Source organism: Aptenodytes patagonicus, chromosome 2 (assembly GCF_965638725.1).
Source record: "Aptenodytes patagonicus chromosome 2, bAptPat1.pri.cur, whole genome shotgun sequence".
Classification (NCBI taxonomy): domain Eukaryota; kingdom Metazoa; phylum Chordata; class Aves; order Sphenisciformes; family Spheniscidae; genus Aptenodytes; species Aptenodytes patagonicus.
The window spans coordinates 166,785,591-166,803,046 of record NC_134950.1 but is presented as its reverse complement, the minus strand read 5'-3'; the positions used below and the strand labels follow the sequence as shown (position 1 = coordinate 166,803,046).

The 17,456-nt window shown below is 41.1% G+C and overlaps 2 protein-coding genes across 2 annotated transcripts in view; one reads left to right on the top strand and one right to left on the bottom strand.

Annotated features, from left to right (window-relative positions):
- PLCD1 (phospholipase C delta 1) overlaps positions 1–4,065 on the bottom strand; it is a 73,720-nt gene extending 69,655 nt beyond the window's left edge. Inside the window, exon 1 of the mRNA XM_076332010.1 lies at positions 4,032–4,065. The gene's annotated coding sequence lies outside the window, so the exon portion shown is untranslated. The remainder of the gene's footprint in view (positions 1–4,031) is intronic.
- A 1,833-nt stretch (positions 4,066–5,898) lies between these two features.
- The window catches only part of DLEC1 (DLEC1 cilia and flagella associated protein), a 42,391-nt gene continuing 30,833 nt past the window's right edge, over positions 5,899–17,456 (top strand). The window contains exons 1-13 of the mRNA XM_076332002.1: positions 5,899–5,940; positions 6,573–6,713; positions 8,384–8,540; positions 9,082–9,192; positions 10,265–10,458; positions 10,722–10,939; positions 11,179–11,260; positions 11,818–11,905; positions 12,715–12,888; positions 13,664–13,800; positions 14,718–14,810; positions 15,914–16,004; positions 16,939–17,101. Of these exons, the coding sequence (XP_076188117.1) occupies positions 5,908–5,940; positions 6,573–6,713; positions 8,384–8,540; positions 9,082–9,192; positions 10,265–10,458; positions 10,722–10,939; positions 11,179–11,260; positions 11,818–11,905; positions 12,715–12,888; positions 13,664–13,800; positions 14,718–14,810; positions 15,914–16,004; positions 16,939–17,101 (1,682 nt within the window). The 5' untranslated portion in view covers positions 5,899–5,907. The remainder of the gene's footprint in view (positions 5,941–6,572; positions 6,714–8,383; positions 8,541–9,081; positions 9,193–10,264; positions 10,459–10,721; positions 10,940–11,178; positions 11,261–11,817; positions 11,906–12,714; positions 12,889–13,663; positions 13,801–14,717; positions 14,811–15,913; positions 16,005–16,938; positions 17,102–17,456) is intronic.

The following is a 17,456-nucleotide window of genomic DNA, read 5'->3' as shown; positions in this document are numbered from 1 at the left end:
GTAGGTTATTCTCAGCAGCGTAAATTAGCTCTTGTGGCGTTATGCCATGCCATGCCACGCTAGATCACTTCCAGGACACAAGAGGCTCACACAAAGGTAGTCCATGTATATCTGTGCAAACCTGGAATCAGCAGTGCAGGTATGAGGTACAGAAATATCCCCAGTGATGTCACTGAAGGGTGGAAGAACACTATTAAGCATCAATCTGTTTTGTTACTGCAAAGTCTTTAAGGTCTGGAGAGATGAAGTCTGTGGTCCACCACCATGTAGACGATGTGCCAAGAAACGGATTCGTTTACCAAAAATAGCGCTGAGAAGAGCCTTTATGACCACAGAAAAAAAAAATCTGGAATGTGAAAATGCTAACCTTATTCTTTAATTTGGGGAAAAAAGGCATATCTGGAAGCAGAAGCCAAATATTGGGTTGTGAATCTAACCAGAGGCTGCTTTCCTAGTTAGCTTTCATAGACGCCTTAAAAATAATCAGTGGACCCCCAGCTAGTCACGGAGCATAGAATGAAAACCACTAATTTTAACAAAACACGTTATTGGGTAAACTGTTTTGGGCTACACATAATAGTTTTTGACAAAAGGAGGTCAGACTCTGTAGTCCAATAACCCTCTCTGACCCAGGGACCTGGGAATATGTTGGTGAACGTGGAGCATGAGCCCCTTGTTCTGCTCCGCTTGAGAGTCCCAGTGTCACACCAGCACTGCACCCTCCAGCTGGATCTCTGCGTGGAGGCGTAGCCTGTTTCCAGCTTAATTCGAGAGTGATGTATCTGTCCAGACACTGTCAGAAAGGAATGACTGGCTCCTTTGTGTATGCATTTTCCACGCGCTTCTCCTACATGTTGGGTGTGTCTGGTTTGTAAGATCCCATGCAGTTTGAGCGAAATTGCAGCTTAAGTATTTCAGCAGAAGTACAGCAATACCCAGACATGTTTTAGTGAGGGACAGACTGGTAGATACAGGAGAGAGGCGTGGGAAACAAAGAAAAGCTTAAAGTCAGGAAGTGTAAACTGGAAGCAAGTGAAAGGGCTGACTCACATCAGGAGACAGCCACAAAATAACACCACACAAGGTGTTAAGAGAGAAAACAATGAAGAATATCCAGGTGGAACTGCCAATCGCAGGTTATTTCAAACTGTCTCCAAGAGAACTGGTGATGATCTAAGTACAGCCAGCAAGGCAAGATCTGAAAGAAATGGATAGTCTTTAAACTAACTGGGACATTTGAAGAAGAAAACAACTTTGGCAGGACAAGGAAGCAGTGCAATGTGAGAAGCCAGCTTTCAGAAACTGAGCTGTTTGGCGTGTTTCACCTGAACCTGAAAGGTTATTTCTCCATTTTCCATGTCTGCAAATTTTACTTGGGTTTTAAAGTCAGACTGTGGATGCTGGTTTTAGTTCATCTTCAAGATACACATGGTAACACGCAAAGGAGACCTGCATTCCAGTGATACCTGTTTGGCTGCATCTGCAATAATTATGGGATAATATATAGTTTTGCCAGTGTAGTGAATAAACACACTTTACCTAATACACTGGTAAGAGAATATGCTAGATTGCGATGGAAGTATTTTTATCTGCTCAGTTGCCTGATCAGAACAAAGATTTAGTACAATGTTTGTTTTCAAAGGCTTTCCTGAATACATGGAAACCTTAATAAGACCACTGGAGGGCAGCAACGTCAAAGTGAAGCATTCATCAGTGTACTTTTGGGAATTGGTGCGTGAAAACCCGAACCCAAGAAGGCCTTAGCAAAGAAATAGAAATAATTAGAAGTAATTTTCTGCTACCCAGATACAAATATGTAAAACAGTGCAATTATTCCGGCGCAAAAGATAGTACTGCAATATCATTTCCCTTACTTTCCCGCATCTAAAGAATGCCACCTCAAGTCTGCATGACTTGTCCTGTTTTCAGAAAATGCTAAAAATATCCAAAAACATTTGGAGTCTTGATGCATTCTGAACCCTATGGATTTGTGGGGTTTTTTAAATCAATATATAACCCAAGACTATTTTGTATATCTTTTTATATACATATATATATATCTTGAATTATACTTACATTTGAGATATGTATAGATACATATTTCCAAATGAATCCATATTGTTGCATTAATATTTTGGGGGCAGCACGTTCAGCAGAATTTTTAACTTTGATTTTTATTTTTAAGAGTGTCCTAAGTTTCATAATTTCAAAGAAACCTTTCAAATATCAAGTGAGTGGAATCAGTCTAGTGAGCCCTCCCTCTGTAAGGAAGTCTGCTGACATTAGTGAAGATTTTGGGGTCACCGTGAAGATAAATGTATGAACTTTTCTGCAAGCTGTTTTGATTTAGTGAAAGGATGCTATTATTAGTCCAATATTTACACATTTAAGGAATATATGTTGACAATAATTTAAGATTATAGTTTGTCAAACACAGCTGTCCATTGCTTTAAAATATATAAAGAAATATACTGGCTGACTTACAGGTCATAACATAGAATCATATCATAGAATCATAGAATAGTTTGGGTCGGAAGGGACCTCTGAGGGTCATCTAGTCCAACCCCCCTGCCCTGGGCAGGGACATCTCCACTAGATCAGGTTGCTCAGAGCCCTGTCCAACCTGACCTGGAATGTTTCCAGGGATGGGGCAGCCACCACCTCTCTGGGCAGCCTGTGCCAGCGCTTCACCATCCTCATTGTAAAAAATGTCTTCTTTATATCTAGTCTAAATCTCCCCCCCTTTAGTTTAAAGCCATTCCCCCTTGTCCTGTCGCAACAGGCCCTGCTAAAAAGTTTGCCGCCATCTTTTTTATAAGCCCCCTTTAAGTCTGTGCTTTTGATAAAATATGAGCAAGGTAAATAAAACTGCTATGGAGCTTGAATTTTTGTAAAAAGTGCAAGATACAGTTCCACTCTGCAACGTAGCTACATACACATCACCTCTTACTCAGTACTTGAGCTCCCTGATTGCATTCAAATCACATCTGGCCATTTTATATACAAATATGTTCTGTTACTGTCGGTCTTAGAAAGCTAACAAGCAGAAAGAAGGAGCTGGGCTTGCCTTATCCATAGTGTCATTTGGTACCTGGATGCCTGAACAAACCACCTCCATGGCTGCAAGGTGATTTTGTTAGGTTACAATGGGAAGGACCTTTTCTGAACATGTCACTACCAGAAGAAAGCATGGTTTTGGACAACAGTTGAACTTTGAAGAGTCCTCGTGGGATAACAAGGAATGTGTGGGGACCACCTGGGGAGTGTGAACAAAATAAATGTAGAAAAACAATACGATCCTGACAAGAGATGGAGACTACTTTTAGGAGTGGAGTAATCCGGACTTTAGCAGAACTTACGATTCCTCTAAGGTCTGCCACTTAGGCTACATCTACCTTAGCAAGTAGCTTAGTGCACTGGGAGCAGAACTGCAGTGCAAAAAAGGCGGTGCTCAGGAGACAATGTCTGCTCTGTAGGCATTCGGGGATGTTTTATTTCAGACTAGCTTTTGCCTGGTCCTGTAGATTGAGAGCCCATTAGCTGACGGAGCACATGAGGTGAGCTCCTGGAGAGCTTAGTTTCAGATTAGTTTCCTCCAAGAGAAATGCCACACTGCATACAAGCACACAAAGTGGGGCCCTCAGGAGTCTCTCCTGATCCATACACCCCATCCAAATCAAAATGTCAGCATAAAATCCAACCTTACATGGTACAGAGGGGAAACACAAGGTCAAATGTCTGGTAGTCATACAAGGCAGTTAGAGAAAGTGTCTACATTTATACCTATAAATGTAGGCTAAAGTTTGTTTGGTCCCCGTCCCCCCCCCCAGTTTCCTACATGCATGAGTCTCTCTTCAGCCTTTGGAAGTTAAATATCTTAGCATGGTTCTTAATGTTCATATTAGTTATATGGAAATTTGAATATATATGTGAATTAAACAGCATTACAATGGCAACAGTGGCATTGATTTTTTAAGTTTGTATGAGTAAATGATGGCAGCATAAAAATGGAGATCTAACGAAAAATATACCAGTGTCATATGGGAAACAATCGTGTAGAGCTCCAGACCAGTATTGAAGACCTCCCTTCTGATCTTGCATTTGACTACTGGGCAGATGGATCTCACCTTCACTTCCAGATTTCACGGTGCGTTTCTGGACTGCAGTTGGGAAAAAAAATCCAGCTTCTAAACTGAGATGATCTGCTTGGCAAGTTACTGAAAGACAGTAAAGATGAAAGTACAGAAAGTTTTTTCCATGGTCAGTTTTCATGTACATCTATATACTATTTTAAACAAAAACATCTGCTTTACTGCCACTACTCTAAGGCTTTCTTAAAGGCTGGGAAAGAATTCTTTAAAAAATGCTGGATTTTATTAACATTCCAGTTAGCAAACAGATGTTATAATCAATTGTAATAGCACATGACGAGAAAAGTTGGAATTCTGATATGGAAACGTGTCAAAATACGGATGCTCCAACCTACTTTTAAAGGCAAGGACACACCTACATGTCTGCACAGAAAGCAAGCTGTGAACCTGTAGGAGCTATTGGAAAACACAGGTACCTCGTCCTACCCTTGTCAGATGTCAGCGATTTCTCTGATTTGCCTTAACCTTTGGAACAGGTTATTGCAGATTCGCTGAGCTTTCCCTTAGGCAAGTTTCCCTTTTTCACAGGGAAACTAAAAACACAGAAGTGCCTCTGAGTCTAATTCGAAACGCATATTTTGGTGAGCTGATCAACTAAAGCTTGTGACACCGTGTAGTCATGTGCCACATGCCTACAAACACCAGCTTTTCATGGTGCTGTGGGGCTTGCACCCCAGGCCTTTTGCTTATCTGTTCGTGGAACAACACCTGTTGGTGAATTATAATTATTTTTGCAATGGTTATTTTCCGCGAAGTACCATCAGAGGGCAGTAACATTGCCCACATCCGCTTCCAACCCCTGCAAACCCCCTTTACAGGAACCCCGATGGAGCCCAATGACCCTGACAGCGATGGAGAAGCCCTGGGGCCCGCAGTCAGGCTCCTTCACTCTAAGCAAGATGCAAGGGGGAGGGGGGGGGGGGGGGGGGGGGGAAGAAAAAAAGGAGGCAGGACAAGCAGAAAATGCTACACCAGGATGGTTTCTAAGGAAAATATCACCTACTTCAGCAGGAGCAGGCGGCTGTTGTTAGCAACCGGCGTACACAGCCAGGGTGCTCCGGCAGGCAGAGGGGGAAGATGGATGGTTTCTCGGGCTGATGATGAATTACCCCATCTTCCAGCCCTCGCAGCCGGGCTGCAGTGGCAGGGACGAGCCCTGCCTCTACGGGCGGCATGTGGCGGCTGAGGAAGAAGGCAAGGATTTGTCATCTTCCCTCAGCTGCCAAACTCACAGCCTGCATCAGAGCCTGATGGCGGCGGAGGGGCAAGCCAGACCTCCCAGAAAGCCCAAATCCCCTCAAGAGTTTCAAGTCAACATTTTATTTCGTTTCTTATTAATTCATACAGCTTCGCTGCTTTAAAAGAGCACAAAGTGTACCTATTTTGACAGAGCCGGGGCAGAAACTGGGAACGAGCCTCACAGAGTCATGGGGTGCCGCCCTCAGCCCTCCAAGAGCGCTAGTACAATGGTATGGCGGCGGGAAGGCGGCGAGGGGTTGTGTGAGGAAGCCCAGGAAGGGGAGTCGGGGGGCCTGCCCCCGTTATCCCGCTCCGGGGTGGCCTCGGACGGAGCTCAGCCCCGGGTGCCTCCACTCCGCCCCCGGGCCGGCTCCCCCGGCCGGCGGCCTGGTTCTTCCCGTCCACACGGTCGCTCAGCAACGGCGACGCGACCGGGCTGCGGCGGGAGGCCGAGGGGGCGGCGGGAGGCCGAGGGAGCCGCCGGGCCGGTCGGGGCGACCCCAGCGCCCGGCTTGCCATGGCTGAAGGCAGCCTGTCCCCCGGCACGCAGGTAACTCAGCGGGGCTGGGCCGCACGGGCACACGCAGAGCCCTGCACAGACACACACCCCCCTGCAAACAGCCTCAGACAAGTGCACACCCCTGCGCACAGACACACACACACACAGAGACACACACAGAGACACACACACACACACACACACACACACAGACACACACACACCTGCATGTACCCTGGGACACACAGACACGCCCTGCGCAAAGCCTGGCACACACACATAGACGCTGTACAGCGCTTGTATCTCTCTCCCTCACACACACACACACCCCCACTCACATAGCCCCGTACACGCACACCCCTGCATAAACCGTGGCGCACGCTGTGTGCACAGAGAACTGTGTCCGCCACCGTCACCTACACGTACAGCCAGTACACAACCTTGTGTACACACACACACGCATACTTACATACACGCCTCCGCACCTCAGCGTTCACGTGCGCACACGCAGCGTGTCCCCTTTTGGGGTCCTTCCCAGGTGTCTTTCCCAGCCCTTTTCCCCCACTTTTCCTCCTTGGTTCGCTAATTCCAGCCATTTGCACGCGCCCTCGAGCCTTGCCCTGGGCCCTCCTCCGATCCTATCTCGGGCCATAAGCACTAACAGCCTCATTTTCTTTCCTCAGGACATCTCCCACTTGCTGGCGAGCACCTTTGAGGACCTGTACACTGGAGATGTTATCGGGGTGGACATGGAGAGAAATTGGATCAAGTCCCGAGGAGGAGACGATGTTTATCATGAGACTTTTACCGAGGAGCTACAGAAGGTACAAGTCGAAACCAAGTCAGAGTTTGGAGCTCTGTTCAGCTTTCATTGCTACTTTGTAATTTCTAAATCTTCTGTAAAATAAAAAGGTGGAGGGGATCCTAGAAGTGACATTTTAATGGAAATTTACTTGCGCACAGTTTCCCACAGAACCTCTCATATAAATTAATATTCACCACATGCTCCTTCATGATATTCTCAGCTCTGGATGGCTTTTCAGACACAGAGTAAAATCAGTAAAACCAGTAGCCCTTTAAATGCCTATTCTACTGGCTGACAACTTCTCCCTGTAACTGCTGGTCAGTGTACGAGACATCGTACCTTGCAATAAAGTATTCTCATGTGCTGCATTTTGAAACCAGATGCTGCAAATATTATTTAAATATGCTCAACCTTAGTGGTGCGCTATGACACGTAATCCATTAGCATTTGCAATGCTGTTTGGGAATCTTGGATGAACTCAACAGTAGAAAGGCAAAATACCTGCATTAATCATTGCTCTGGTAGCTATTGTCGGTGTATAAAAGTAGAGGCTATTGCTGGGTGACTTGAGCAACAGGTATTTTTTTCATTTTGTGTCATCATACCCTCTTCAAAGGTTATCAGATGTGAAAAATCTGAAGTTTTGTATTTCTTTTGAGTCATTTATTAATATATTGGTGGACACAGTATGTTCTGAGTAATAAATGGGAGTACTTCGGCTTGGATAAGGTTCATTTCAACTGACAGTGCATGTCTGTAACATGTATGTTACAGCTGAACTAGTCACCCAAGGCTCTCTGTATCATCAGAAAAAGAAAAAAACCCACCAAACCAGGCATTTTTAGGGCACAATCCATCTGATCCATTTTAGCTAGCAGCTTTGGCATGGGGTGGGATCATATCCTAGATTCCAGTGACAGTGGAGGGATCCCAGAATGAGCAGGACAGGAGGAAGCATCTCATTTTAGCCAAGGTGCATCCTACCCTTCCTATTTAAAAAATTAAATGGAATTATTTAATTCTATTAAATTAATTATTTAATTCTATTAAATGAGCCAAAAGATTAAACCTTGTTACGTAAAAGTTCTACAGAAAGCTCATTTAGGCTACAGATACTCTTGAGACCAATGTCTATCAGTTTCTCTTGGTGTTGGTCTTGTATGTCTCTGCCTCTGCTATATTCTCTCTTTAACCTACATCGATACCTCTTTGAGGCAGGATTTTTCTTTTTGAGTTGTGCTTGTAAAGCACTTACCACACTGGGCAGAGTGATCCAAAATATGTCAGGAGAAGTGTTGTATCACTATTGGGATATTTTGGAGTTTTAGAAACCTTCCTAGTAACTAGGAGGGAGCATTCACTTAAATTTAATCCTACACTTCCAGGCAAAATACAATGCAGTTGCTACTGTCCCATGGAAGGTAAGACATTTCTCTTGTCCTAAGAGAGTCTCCTCATTTTGCACACATTTTTCTAGGGTAGCGCTTCTTACCCAGCACAAGTTAAATGATAGGAATGATGGTGTTTTAGCAGGCCAGTTTATGCTTGTAAAGTAATGATGTTTTACTGGGCTATCTATATTTACTTCTCAAAGGCAAATAAAAAACCTTTATCTGCAAGGAGATCTTTAATAATTTGTGACAGCTCAAATCAGACTCATTTCTATACATTCATCCATGCCTGTGACAGCTTCTTGCTGAATATAAGTGCCGATTGACAGAAGCTGACATAGTAGAAGAGAACATCATTCAGGCCCAGGATCGAGCAAAAGCTGAAGAAGAAAGGGCCCTAAACGTGCTGAAGGCAGATGTGGGGGAAGACTTCCACAAAATGGGATTGCCACCAGGTGAGGATTCTGGAAATACCATCTCTCCCCAGTACATGCTTATGGTACCTGGAGATCAATGCAACGTTTGTCTGAATGACTGGTAGGACTGACACTAGACTCAGTGAGCTTTTAGTTTGGCTTTACATCAACAGAGCAACTTTGAAGGATTTTGTGCAGAGATTCAAGTAGAGTAACATCTGTTTGACGCTGTAAGAAACTAAACGACCAGGTCATTTTCAAGGTATTAAATTTGCAATTAATGGCTTACCACCTAACTTTATTACAAGCATACATACCTTGATATGTAGCAGCAACAAACAGAGATTAAATGTTTCTCCGATGGCTTCATAGCTGGGTTTGAACTGAATTTAGAGTTGTGGAGATGCGTGTCCAAGTCTTGGGATTAAATACCAGTCTGTTTCTCTATCCAAATATATTTCCTGACAGTGATGAGTTATAAAGACAACATTACTTTGGATTGATCAAGACAGTGTATCTTAAGGGGCTAAGCTTTTGCATTTTTTTAATTGTTTTTTGTTTGTTTGTTTTACTGTTGCAGTGGCATCCTCTTTTAGGTGGATTGTGGATAATGAACTTCTCAGAAAAAATCATTTAACCTGCCCTGATGATTATATCACTGATAAATTACCTGTTACTAGAGCACCAAAAGGTAACTTTTAAAGCAGAGAATAATTTAGACTTTTTAGAACACTCTATAAGAATTGAAGCATTGGAGGATGTAGCAAATCTGAGTATATTTTTACAGTTTTCTGCCAAAGCAGAAGGGACTCTAGTGTTACAAGCATAAAATTCCACTAAAGGGACATTGTCAAAATAAAATTGATAAATTAAAAATTATTGAGTTTAAATGTGCTTAAATATGACATTTAATGGTGGTCGCACATTTGTTTACAGTTCTTTCCATCTGACACAAAAACTATATTAATTGTGACTGCTCTGCCTCTATGCAATTTCATTAGCACAAAGCTACAACTACATCTTGTATACAGAGAAGGGAAGTGGTTACATTAAAGTAAAAACTATTTTCAGTGAAATAAAATTGTATTCTTTATTTTGGGTTTAAAATTTTCCAGTTCTGGAAATATATCAGTTTAATTTGGAAATGAAGATCAGTAAGAAAAATCTTTTGGGCAATGTCAAGACTTCTTTCTTTCTTTTACTCATGCGTGAGCCAAGGTGAAAGGTTTTAGTATCATTAAAATGAAATTTTTCAGTCAAGTCACAGCAAACATTTCAGAGTAATCAGCTTAGTCACAAATTCCAAGATTTGCCGTTTTTATTCCATTGTAATTCCAAACAAAGCCAAAAATCTAACATCTCAGAGTTTCCTCTGAGGCGGCAATTTTCTTGTCTAACTATAGGAACAAGGGACTAGATGGCACATCCTGTTTATGTCAATTTTCTGACTGTCATAAGTCCATCATATAGATCTTTTTGTAAACTGAACAGGACATTCTAAGTCCCACTCACTTGTAAGATTAACATAGCTTTCTGAAAGTAATATAACTTTCTTTGTATATAGCTTGTTTAATTAGTATTTCAAACAGCTTCTAAGCTTCATTTGTGCAAAATAAATTATAAATGTAAATTAAATTCTAGAGGATTTAAAGTGTATTTTTACCACCAACAAGACTAAAATAAATTCATACACCTATGCTTAGAATAAGTGCTTATAATTCATGTCTTTCTCTCATAGAATTAAATTTTTCTTTAAATTGCAGGAAAATCAGAACCTGGCTACATCAAAGAGACATTTAGTTTTAAACAGCATGTTTCTTCAGGCTCGCGGGACCAGACGCCTGCAGAGATTGCACACCTACAGAAAATATCTGGTAGTCTGCCAAATGTGTCTTTATGCACATTAACTCTGCCTTCAACTCCAGACTCTAGCCACCAGACTAAAAAGACAAGTAAGGTACATTTTACAGATTTATTTGTTTTAGTCTGTCAGAACTGTAGGGCCTATTGCTGTTCCTGTAACAAAGGGTGAATATCAATGCATTGTTGATTTGGCTCCAGTACTTATTTTATTTGATCTGTTAAGAAAAGAGAAATACAATATTTCTATATGAATTCTCAATGCTGTATAGCTTTAATTAGACATGTACAGATACCTTTTTCCTCATCCTCAAAATCGCCGTGTTTAATTTTGCACCATGATCTCTTTGTTTTTCAAAGAAAACTAGTGCCTCACAGAAGCTAGCCTGGAAAGATAGTAAGTGCAAAGCAGAGGGAGAAAGTGAGTGTGCTTACCTTGCCAAATTTGAGAAAAGGCAGAATTACTTGAAGAACCCCCGCTTTTTCCCACCAAATGCTCTTCATGGAGGCAAATCTCTTGTTATTTCTCAAGAAAAGGTGGAACAAACCATAGCCAGAAGAAAAGCAGAAGATAAAGGGTATGCAGTATATACAGTTTCTTGATTCTGAGCTGGAGCACACAGAGAGCTCCACTATAGAATTACTGTGGATTTACACTTAGATATTTTAAGCTAAATGTCGGTATAGTCTCTTAGGAAACAAAGTATGTCTGTATGACATTTTGTTTTTGCTAAGGGATACGTTTTGCAATTTCTCATGTTATCAGTACTTAAAGAACTAGGCAGTAAGATAATGTCTCCTTTTTTTTATCTTTCAGTGATACCTCATTTGTTCCTGTGTTTCTTGCCAATCCACCTACTGTTTTGTTTTCTGATTATGAAGTTGGCCAGGTTTATGAGGTGAGAACTTAGTTCTTTGTAGAGAGTTAATTCTATTGCTGAGAAGCGTTATGTCCTGCCACAATCTACATATTTCACCCAATCTTTTGACTTTCTGCAGTTTAACAAAAGTCTGAGCTGCTTCTTTACATTGAATTAATGACCCTTTAGCTTCCTTGAAGATACTCTTTCAGACATGCCACTGACACACTAACCACTGAAAACTAAAATGGACCTTTTTCAGTCTCTGCTTCTTTTTGGTAGTATCTGATTCAGCCTTTATTGAATAAACAGATTTTTAGGTTGGTTGCGATGATAACCATCCTATGGATGATCCAACCATCCCTGGAAACATTCAAGGTCAGGTTGGACGGGGCTCTGAGCAACCTGATCTAGTTGAAGATGTCCCTGCCCACGGCAGGGGGGGTGGACTAGATGACCTTTAGAGGTCCCTTCCAACCCAAACTATTCTATGATTCTATAAATTAGTTACTACTAGCAGAGTACTAGGGAATTGCAAACATTATAATGAGTGATGATAAATACAATAGAGTATTTTATTTTCTTTTTAAATGAAGATGACTATAGAGCTGCAGAACATCACTTCAACATGTCATCATGTAAGACTCATCCCTCCCTCTACTTCAGCATTTGCCATTGGGCCAGGTAAGGGTTCTTTTTACTGCCTTTAAGATGTTAACACATAAGAGATCTAATTTATCTGCTTGAACAAAGACTTTTCAGAGACATTCTGTTTGGTTCTGCTATCCATAGAGCTCAGTTCTTTAGAAACTGAAGGTTGACTTATGTCTCTAGGACCATTCACATGCAACTCATAAGCAGATTCAAATGATCTAATGAGGAATTCAGGAAGACTAACTAACATTAAAGTGTTGGAAGTTAAATTGAAACGTATCCATGGAATACCTAGATAGAGTCTTACCCAAAATTCATCTAGGAACAGACATAGTTTGCACTGAAATCATTAGGGGAGAGGGCAAGAAATAACATACCTCAGTTGCAGCAAGGAAGATTAGGTTAGAGGAAAGTTAAGAAAAACATCTTTCCTATAGTAGGATAGCCAGGTGCAGGGATAGATTGCCTAAGGAGATTGTGGTATCTCAGTCACAACATTGGAGGAATATTTAGAAGAAGTTAGATGCCCCCATGTAAACCTTGTTGTCTTGTGGCAGAGGAAAACTGGGTAACATCTCTAGGTTTCTCCCCACTCTGTTTTCTGTAGTTATGAGAAGCATATTTCAGACAAAAAATCTTCTTTGAGTTCAGTGGAGGATATGCACATACACAGATTACACTGGCAGGCCTTTTGTGGTCATTTGTTTTTATCAGCTTGACTTAGGCAATAAATGGGGAGAGTTTACAGGCACCTTTCCAGAGGGAAATGTGATCATAAATACATATGCCAACTTTGGGAGGTTTTAATTTTTTTAATTCCTTGCATTTTTTTTTCCAAGGAAAATTTCCAGGAAAGGGAGGAATGATTGCTCCTGGGATGACATGCCAGTATACGGTCCAATTTATTCCTGAATATCTAGGAGATTATGAAGATTGTATATTAGTGGAGACTCAAGTATCAGAACCTCTTCTGATCCTGATCCAAGCTAAAAGACCACCTCCAGTGTTAACATGTCAGTAATGCCCAATTCTTAAGGTTCTCTAAAGTTAAATGGATTTGTTGGGCTTTTTTTTTAATTTTACTGTCTCCAATTTTATGTCACAAAACAAATGTGGAGAAACTTGGCAGTGCTTTTTCTACATTTTGATATCTATCTCATTTTCACTCATAATAGATTTATTAGTTATTAAAGTGTAATCCTGTCAAGTTTTTCCTCAATTATTTTTGCTTGCCACATCAAGCTCATTTTTTTTCACTGTATTAGAGGAGTGAGCAGGAGCCACTTTTCTAGGTTTGTGTCTTGTCAATCCCTGAACTCCTAACTGTAATTACCAATCCTAAAGATTAAGGAATTAGTTATAAATATTTGATGTTATTAATTAATATTCATGGAATGTTACATTAATTATATATGGATATGACATATCTGGAGGATATCTAGCCTCAACTGTAACAGCCAGGATTACTTTTGCAGAAACTTGCTTTGATTTTTTGTAAATTCACCTTTCCTGTTATACTGAGCTGTTTTAAAAATCATCTTACTTTTTGTCATCATTCAACGGAGTCTTTAAGTAGGGAGCACCATTAAAATGTAAGATGAATGTAGAAATATGCACCTCATACTGTTTAACTTTCAAATGGAAAGAATTTAAGGCTTTTTAGGATTGCAGCACCTCGCATATTCATATTCAGTAATGTTGTCTTTAACGAGTTATTTAAGAACTGGCTTTGCCAACTGCTAGCCTTCACTGTCTGTGTAGTCTGATTTTCTGTGTTACTCATTACAGTGCCTCACATTATAGACTGTGGTTCCTGCCTTGTTGGAGGAATAAAAGTAACAACGATTTTGTGCAGAAATGAGGGATTTAGCACTGGGAAGTTCTGTATAATGCCAAAGAAAGCCTGGCCACCTCCTAATTTCAGGGTGAGTGATTAGAAAGGAAATACTGGACATGGTATGGTATGGATGCCCTGACATGAAAGTCTTTAATCTAGTCGTGGTATATTAGCACAGAAGTCATAAGGCCTTGCTGGGGACATCTGTATTGTCCCATTGCCTCAAGGATTCGTATTTATCCTCGAGACCAATCTCCCTGGCTGTCTGTACCTCCTCCTTGTGCTCCGGCTTGCCTCTGGAAGAAGTTATCTTGCTCAGTGGTGAGGTAAACTCAGGCATAGATCAGGGAAAGGACAACCGGCTTGAACTTTAATCTTACCCTTAAAGCAAATAGAAATGCAATCAGTTCTAGCATTGCTTGAGCTAATTTCCTCCCCCTCCTTGCCAAAAATACCACTTACTGACCTTGCTGCACCTGTAGACCCTAGCAGTCCACTCCAGTACTGCTCTGTCTTTAGCTTTCCATCACAAAACAGGGTCTAAGTGAAACAGACAAAGAAGATAAGATGTGACTGGTAGATTGGCATTTTATATGCTGGAGAAAAGGCTAATGAGATAGCTGATGTGCCAGATTGTCCCCCCTGAAAGGCTTTACAGTTCCAATTCAAAGTGAGTCACAAGCATGGAGAAACAGACAGAGCTCCTATGCTCAGGCACAGCTGTTCTTCTGTGAACACGAATATTAGGGCTCCTGACTATCATTTGTCTTTGGAGACGGCACCTTCCCTCCTGCTTTCACCAAGGTAAGTATAAAGCATGAAGCATTTCTTCTAATTAAGCCATATACATAAGCCACATACTTTTGAGATGTGTGAAAAAAATTACAGTAAGAGGTAGAACAGTGGTGGTGTATAATGCCTGGTTTAGGTAACCCTGTATTTCAAAAACAACCACCTGATCAATTTAATTTTTTTTTTCTTTTTTTTTTTTTTTTAACAACTTAGGCTGTTGCCACTCCTGGTTTTGTGATACAAGATCCTTTTGGGATCCATCCTGCTGTTTTTGAGCTAGCTCCAGGGCAGAGTACAACAGTAGAGGTTAGTACCAACTGCTGTAGAAAGTATTTGTACTTTACCAAATACATTAGCAAACAAGATCATTTTAGAAGATCTTGGCTGGACCTTGCAAATTTGGGTTTGTGTGAGCAAAAATGTTCAAACCCTTTTGTGCAATTATGCTAGAAGAATTGCAATTGTGAGTCTTAGTGGAGAGTCTTTCATTGCATTACTTCACTCCAGCTGGGGCGTCAAGTCGAAGAAACCTTTCCTTTCTGAGCTTCCTTGGAAAAAAAGGACGTTTTGGGAAAAAAATTCTTTCATTGTAGAGAGCAGGTACAAATCCTTCACTTATGCTGTGCTTTCCTGGAAAAGATCCTGCAGTAGGTATGTATTACTGGTTGCCACCACTGCTTTCTCTGATATGGGCCACATTTTATTATAGCATCACTGTGGGGAGAGGAAGAGTGATATGGAGAGTGTGGCTAGCCTCCAGGCCTTCCTTTCTCCAGCACCTCCTGGCTGTTGATAAGAGGAATGGGTCAGGCAGGTGTGGATAAAGGAGAAACGTTTCTCCTCCTTTATTTCTCCCCAGGTGCATTGCTTCAGCAGGGCCAGGCACATGTGGGAGAGAAAGAGGAGGTAGATTTAGCATGGGTTGTGTTTGCAGGCGGTAATGGATAAGAGGTAGAATAACCATGGTGCACGTTACACAGCCAAAGGTTTTGGCCCCTGAACCATTTTTGTTGAGGTGGAACTCAGGGAGGGCACACAGCAGCTGCCCTGCTCGCACTGTTGTAGCTTGACAGGCAGCGGTGGCATTGCTCAGTAAGTGACTGAGGGCAGATCCGATTCTGAGGGTGCAATTCGTACAACTAACCCAGTAGACTGCCCACCTCTCCAGTGACTACAAAGGCAGCCTCTGGTGGCCATCCAGATACACACATGTAAGTTTAGTGACCCAGAAAACACGTATTTCTTTCTGGTCTGTATTAAGGGAATGTGACATTGTCTGTTTCTCGCAAATGTAAGATTTAATTACTAATCACTAGCACTGTCCTTTAGTGAACATTTACGAATTGAACTTTATTACTTCCTGGAGAGAAATCAGTTACAGACATCACTATTTCACTTCTCTCTTTCAGGTAGTGTTTTTCCCTTCTGTTCCAGAAGTCTCACAGCAAACATACACCATTGTTTGTGACAATTGCCAAGTCAATGACGTTACAGTCACAGGTTTGTTTCTAACACCTTTCAGAGATTGCATTTCTAACACCGTAGATATTCAGATATTGTGAGTGGTGGTAGATGGCTTGAAGTGATGGTAACATTTTATGTAATTGGATTAAGCAAATACTTTGTCCCCTGATGGTGTTAAATGCTAAGCATTTTTTTAATTATTATTATTATTACTGCTCCATCCCAGTGCATGAAATAGATGGGATTCAGAAAGCACAGAGCTTTTAACCCACTGTAGCCAAAAATCCAAATGGAAAATGTCACCAGCAGAAAAGAAAACCTGTTGTCAGATGCAATTCGTTTCTTAGACTTTTGTATCAATAAGATAACATGACAAACTATAAAAAATCAGCTTTAATAGGGCAGAAATACATTTGGGTGTGAAGCAAATTTGGGGCACATCTTGGATTAGGGTATTCAGGAGAAATAGGCAGTCTTTGGATTAGCTAATGAAACCAGTTGAAATTCTGTAAATGTTACTGCTTGTCCTGTGATGTAATTGTGAGTGCTATAACATTAGCCTTGACTTGCAGTCTATTTAATCACTTTACTACAGGTATTTCCTTTGGAAATTTTTTAATGGTGCATTTGCTGCTTATTTTTATTTTAATATACTGCTCAAAACATCTGGGAACCACATTATCAACTGTTGCAAACATTCTGCTCACTTCAGTGAAATGATGCTGATGTAAGTGAGCTGAGGTTGTGGCCCTGAAATCCAAATCTGTTAAATTCATGAAAAGAAGATCTCTATTGATATATGTTGATGAACAAAGAACATCAGGAAAATATTGTACAATTAACACATTGGAGTTCTGAAACTTGAGGAAACACCAGATATAATCAGTAATGGCCATTGCTGGCATTTGCTGTTAATGAGTAATATGAACAATGTTAATAGCCAGATTAATTTACTACTTATTTCTTCAAGGGGTTGGACAGCTGATAGCTCTGGAGCTTTTGTTCGTCACGGGTGGAGAAAGCAAACCTGAACCCGGTGAAGTTACTGATGTAACAGCACAGCATCTCATACGATTTGACCCCCAAAACCCACATGCCAGAGAGGAGAAGAAATTGGTTATAAGAAACTCTACGTATGTAGCTACTATTAATAGAGTAATGCTCTGCAGTCTGAACATACTGGTAGGGATCTCATTTGTGATACCATGCTCTCTCAAGCTGGAGAAACCTTCACGCACTTGCTAAACTTTGTGCAGAAGCCTTGCTTCTTTTTGCTCCATTGTTTAGTAATTAAGGTTCAAGGATACGCTTGTAAGAGCAGGAACATTATATATAGATCAAACATTATGGCAACCATTAGCCATACCATTTGGTTCATACACTGCCAAGGTCAATATATTTGCCTCAGTATATATAAATCTACAACTGCCAAAGATTCATAAATATGGATGGTTGCAGGAAATATTTAACAGGGTCATCCAGATGGGA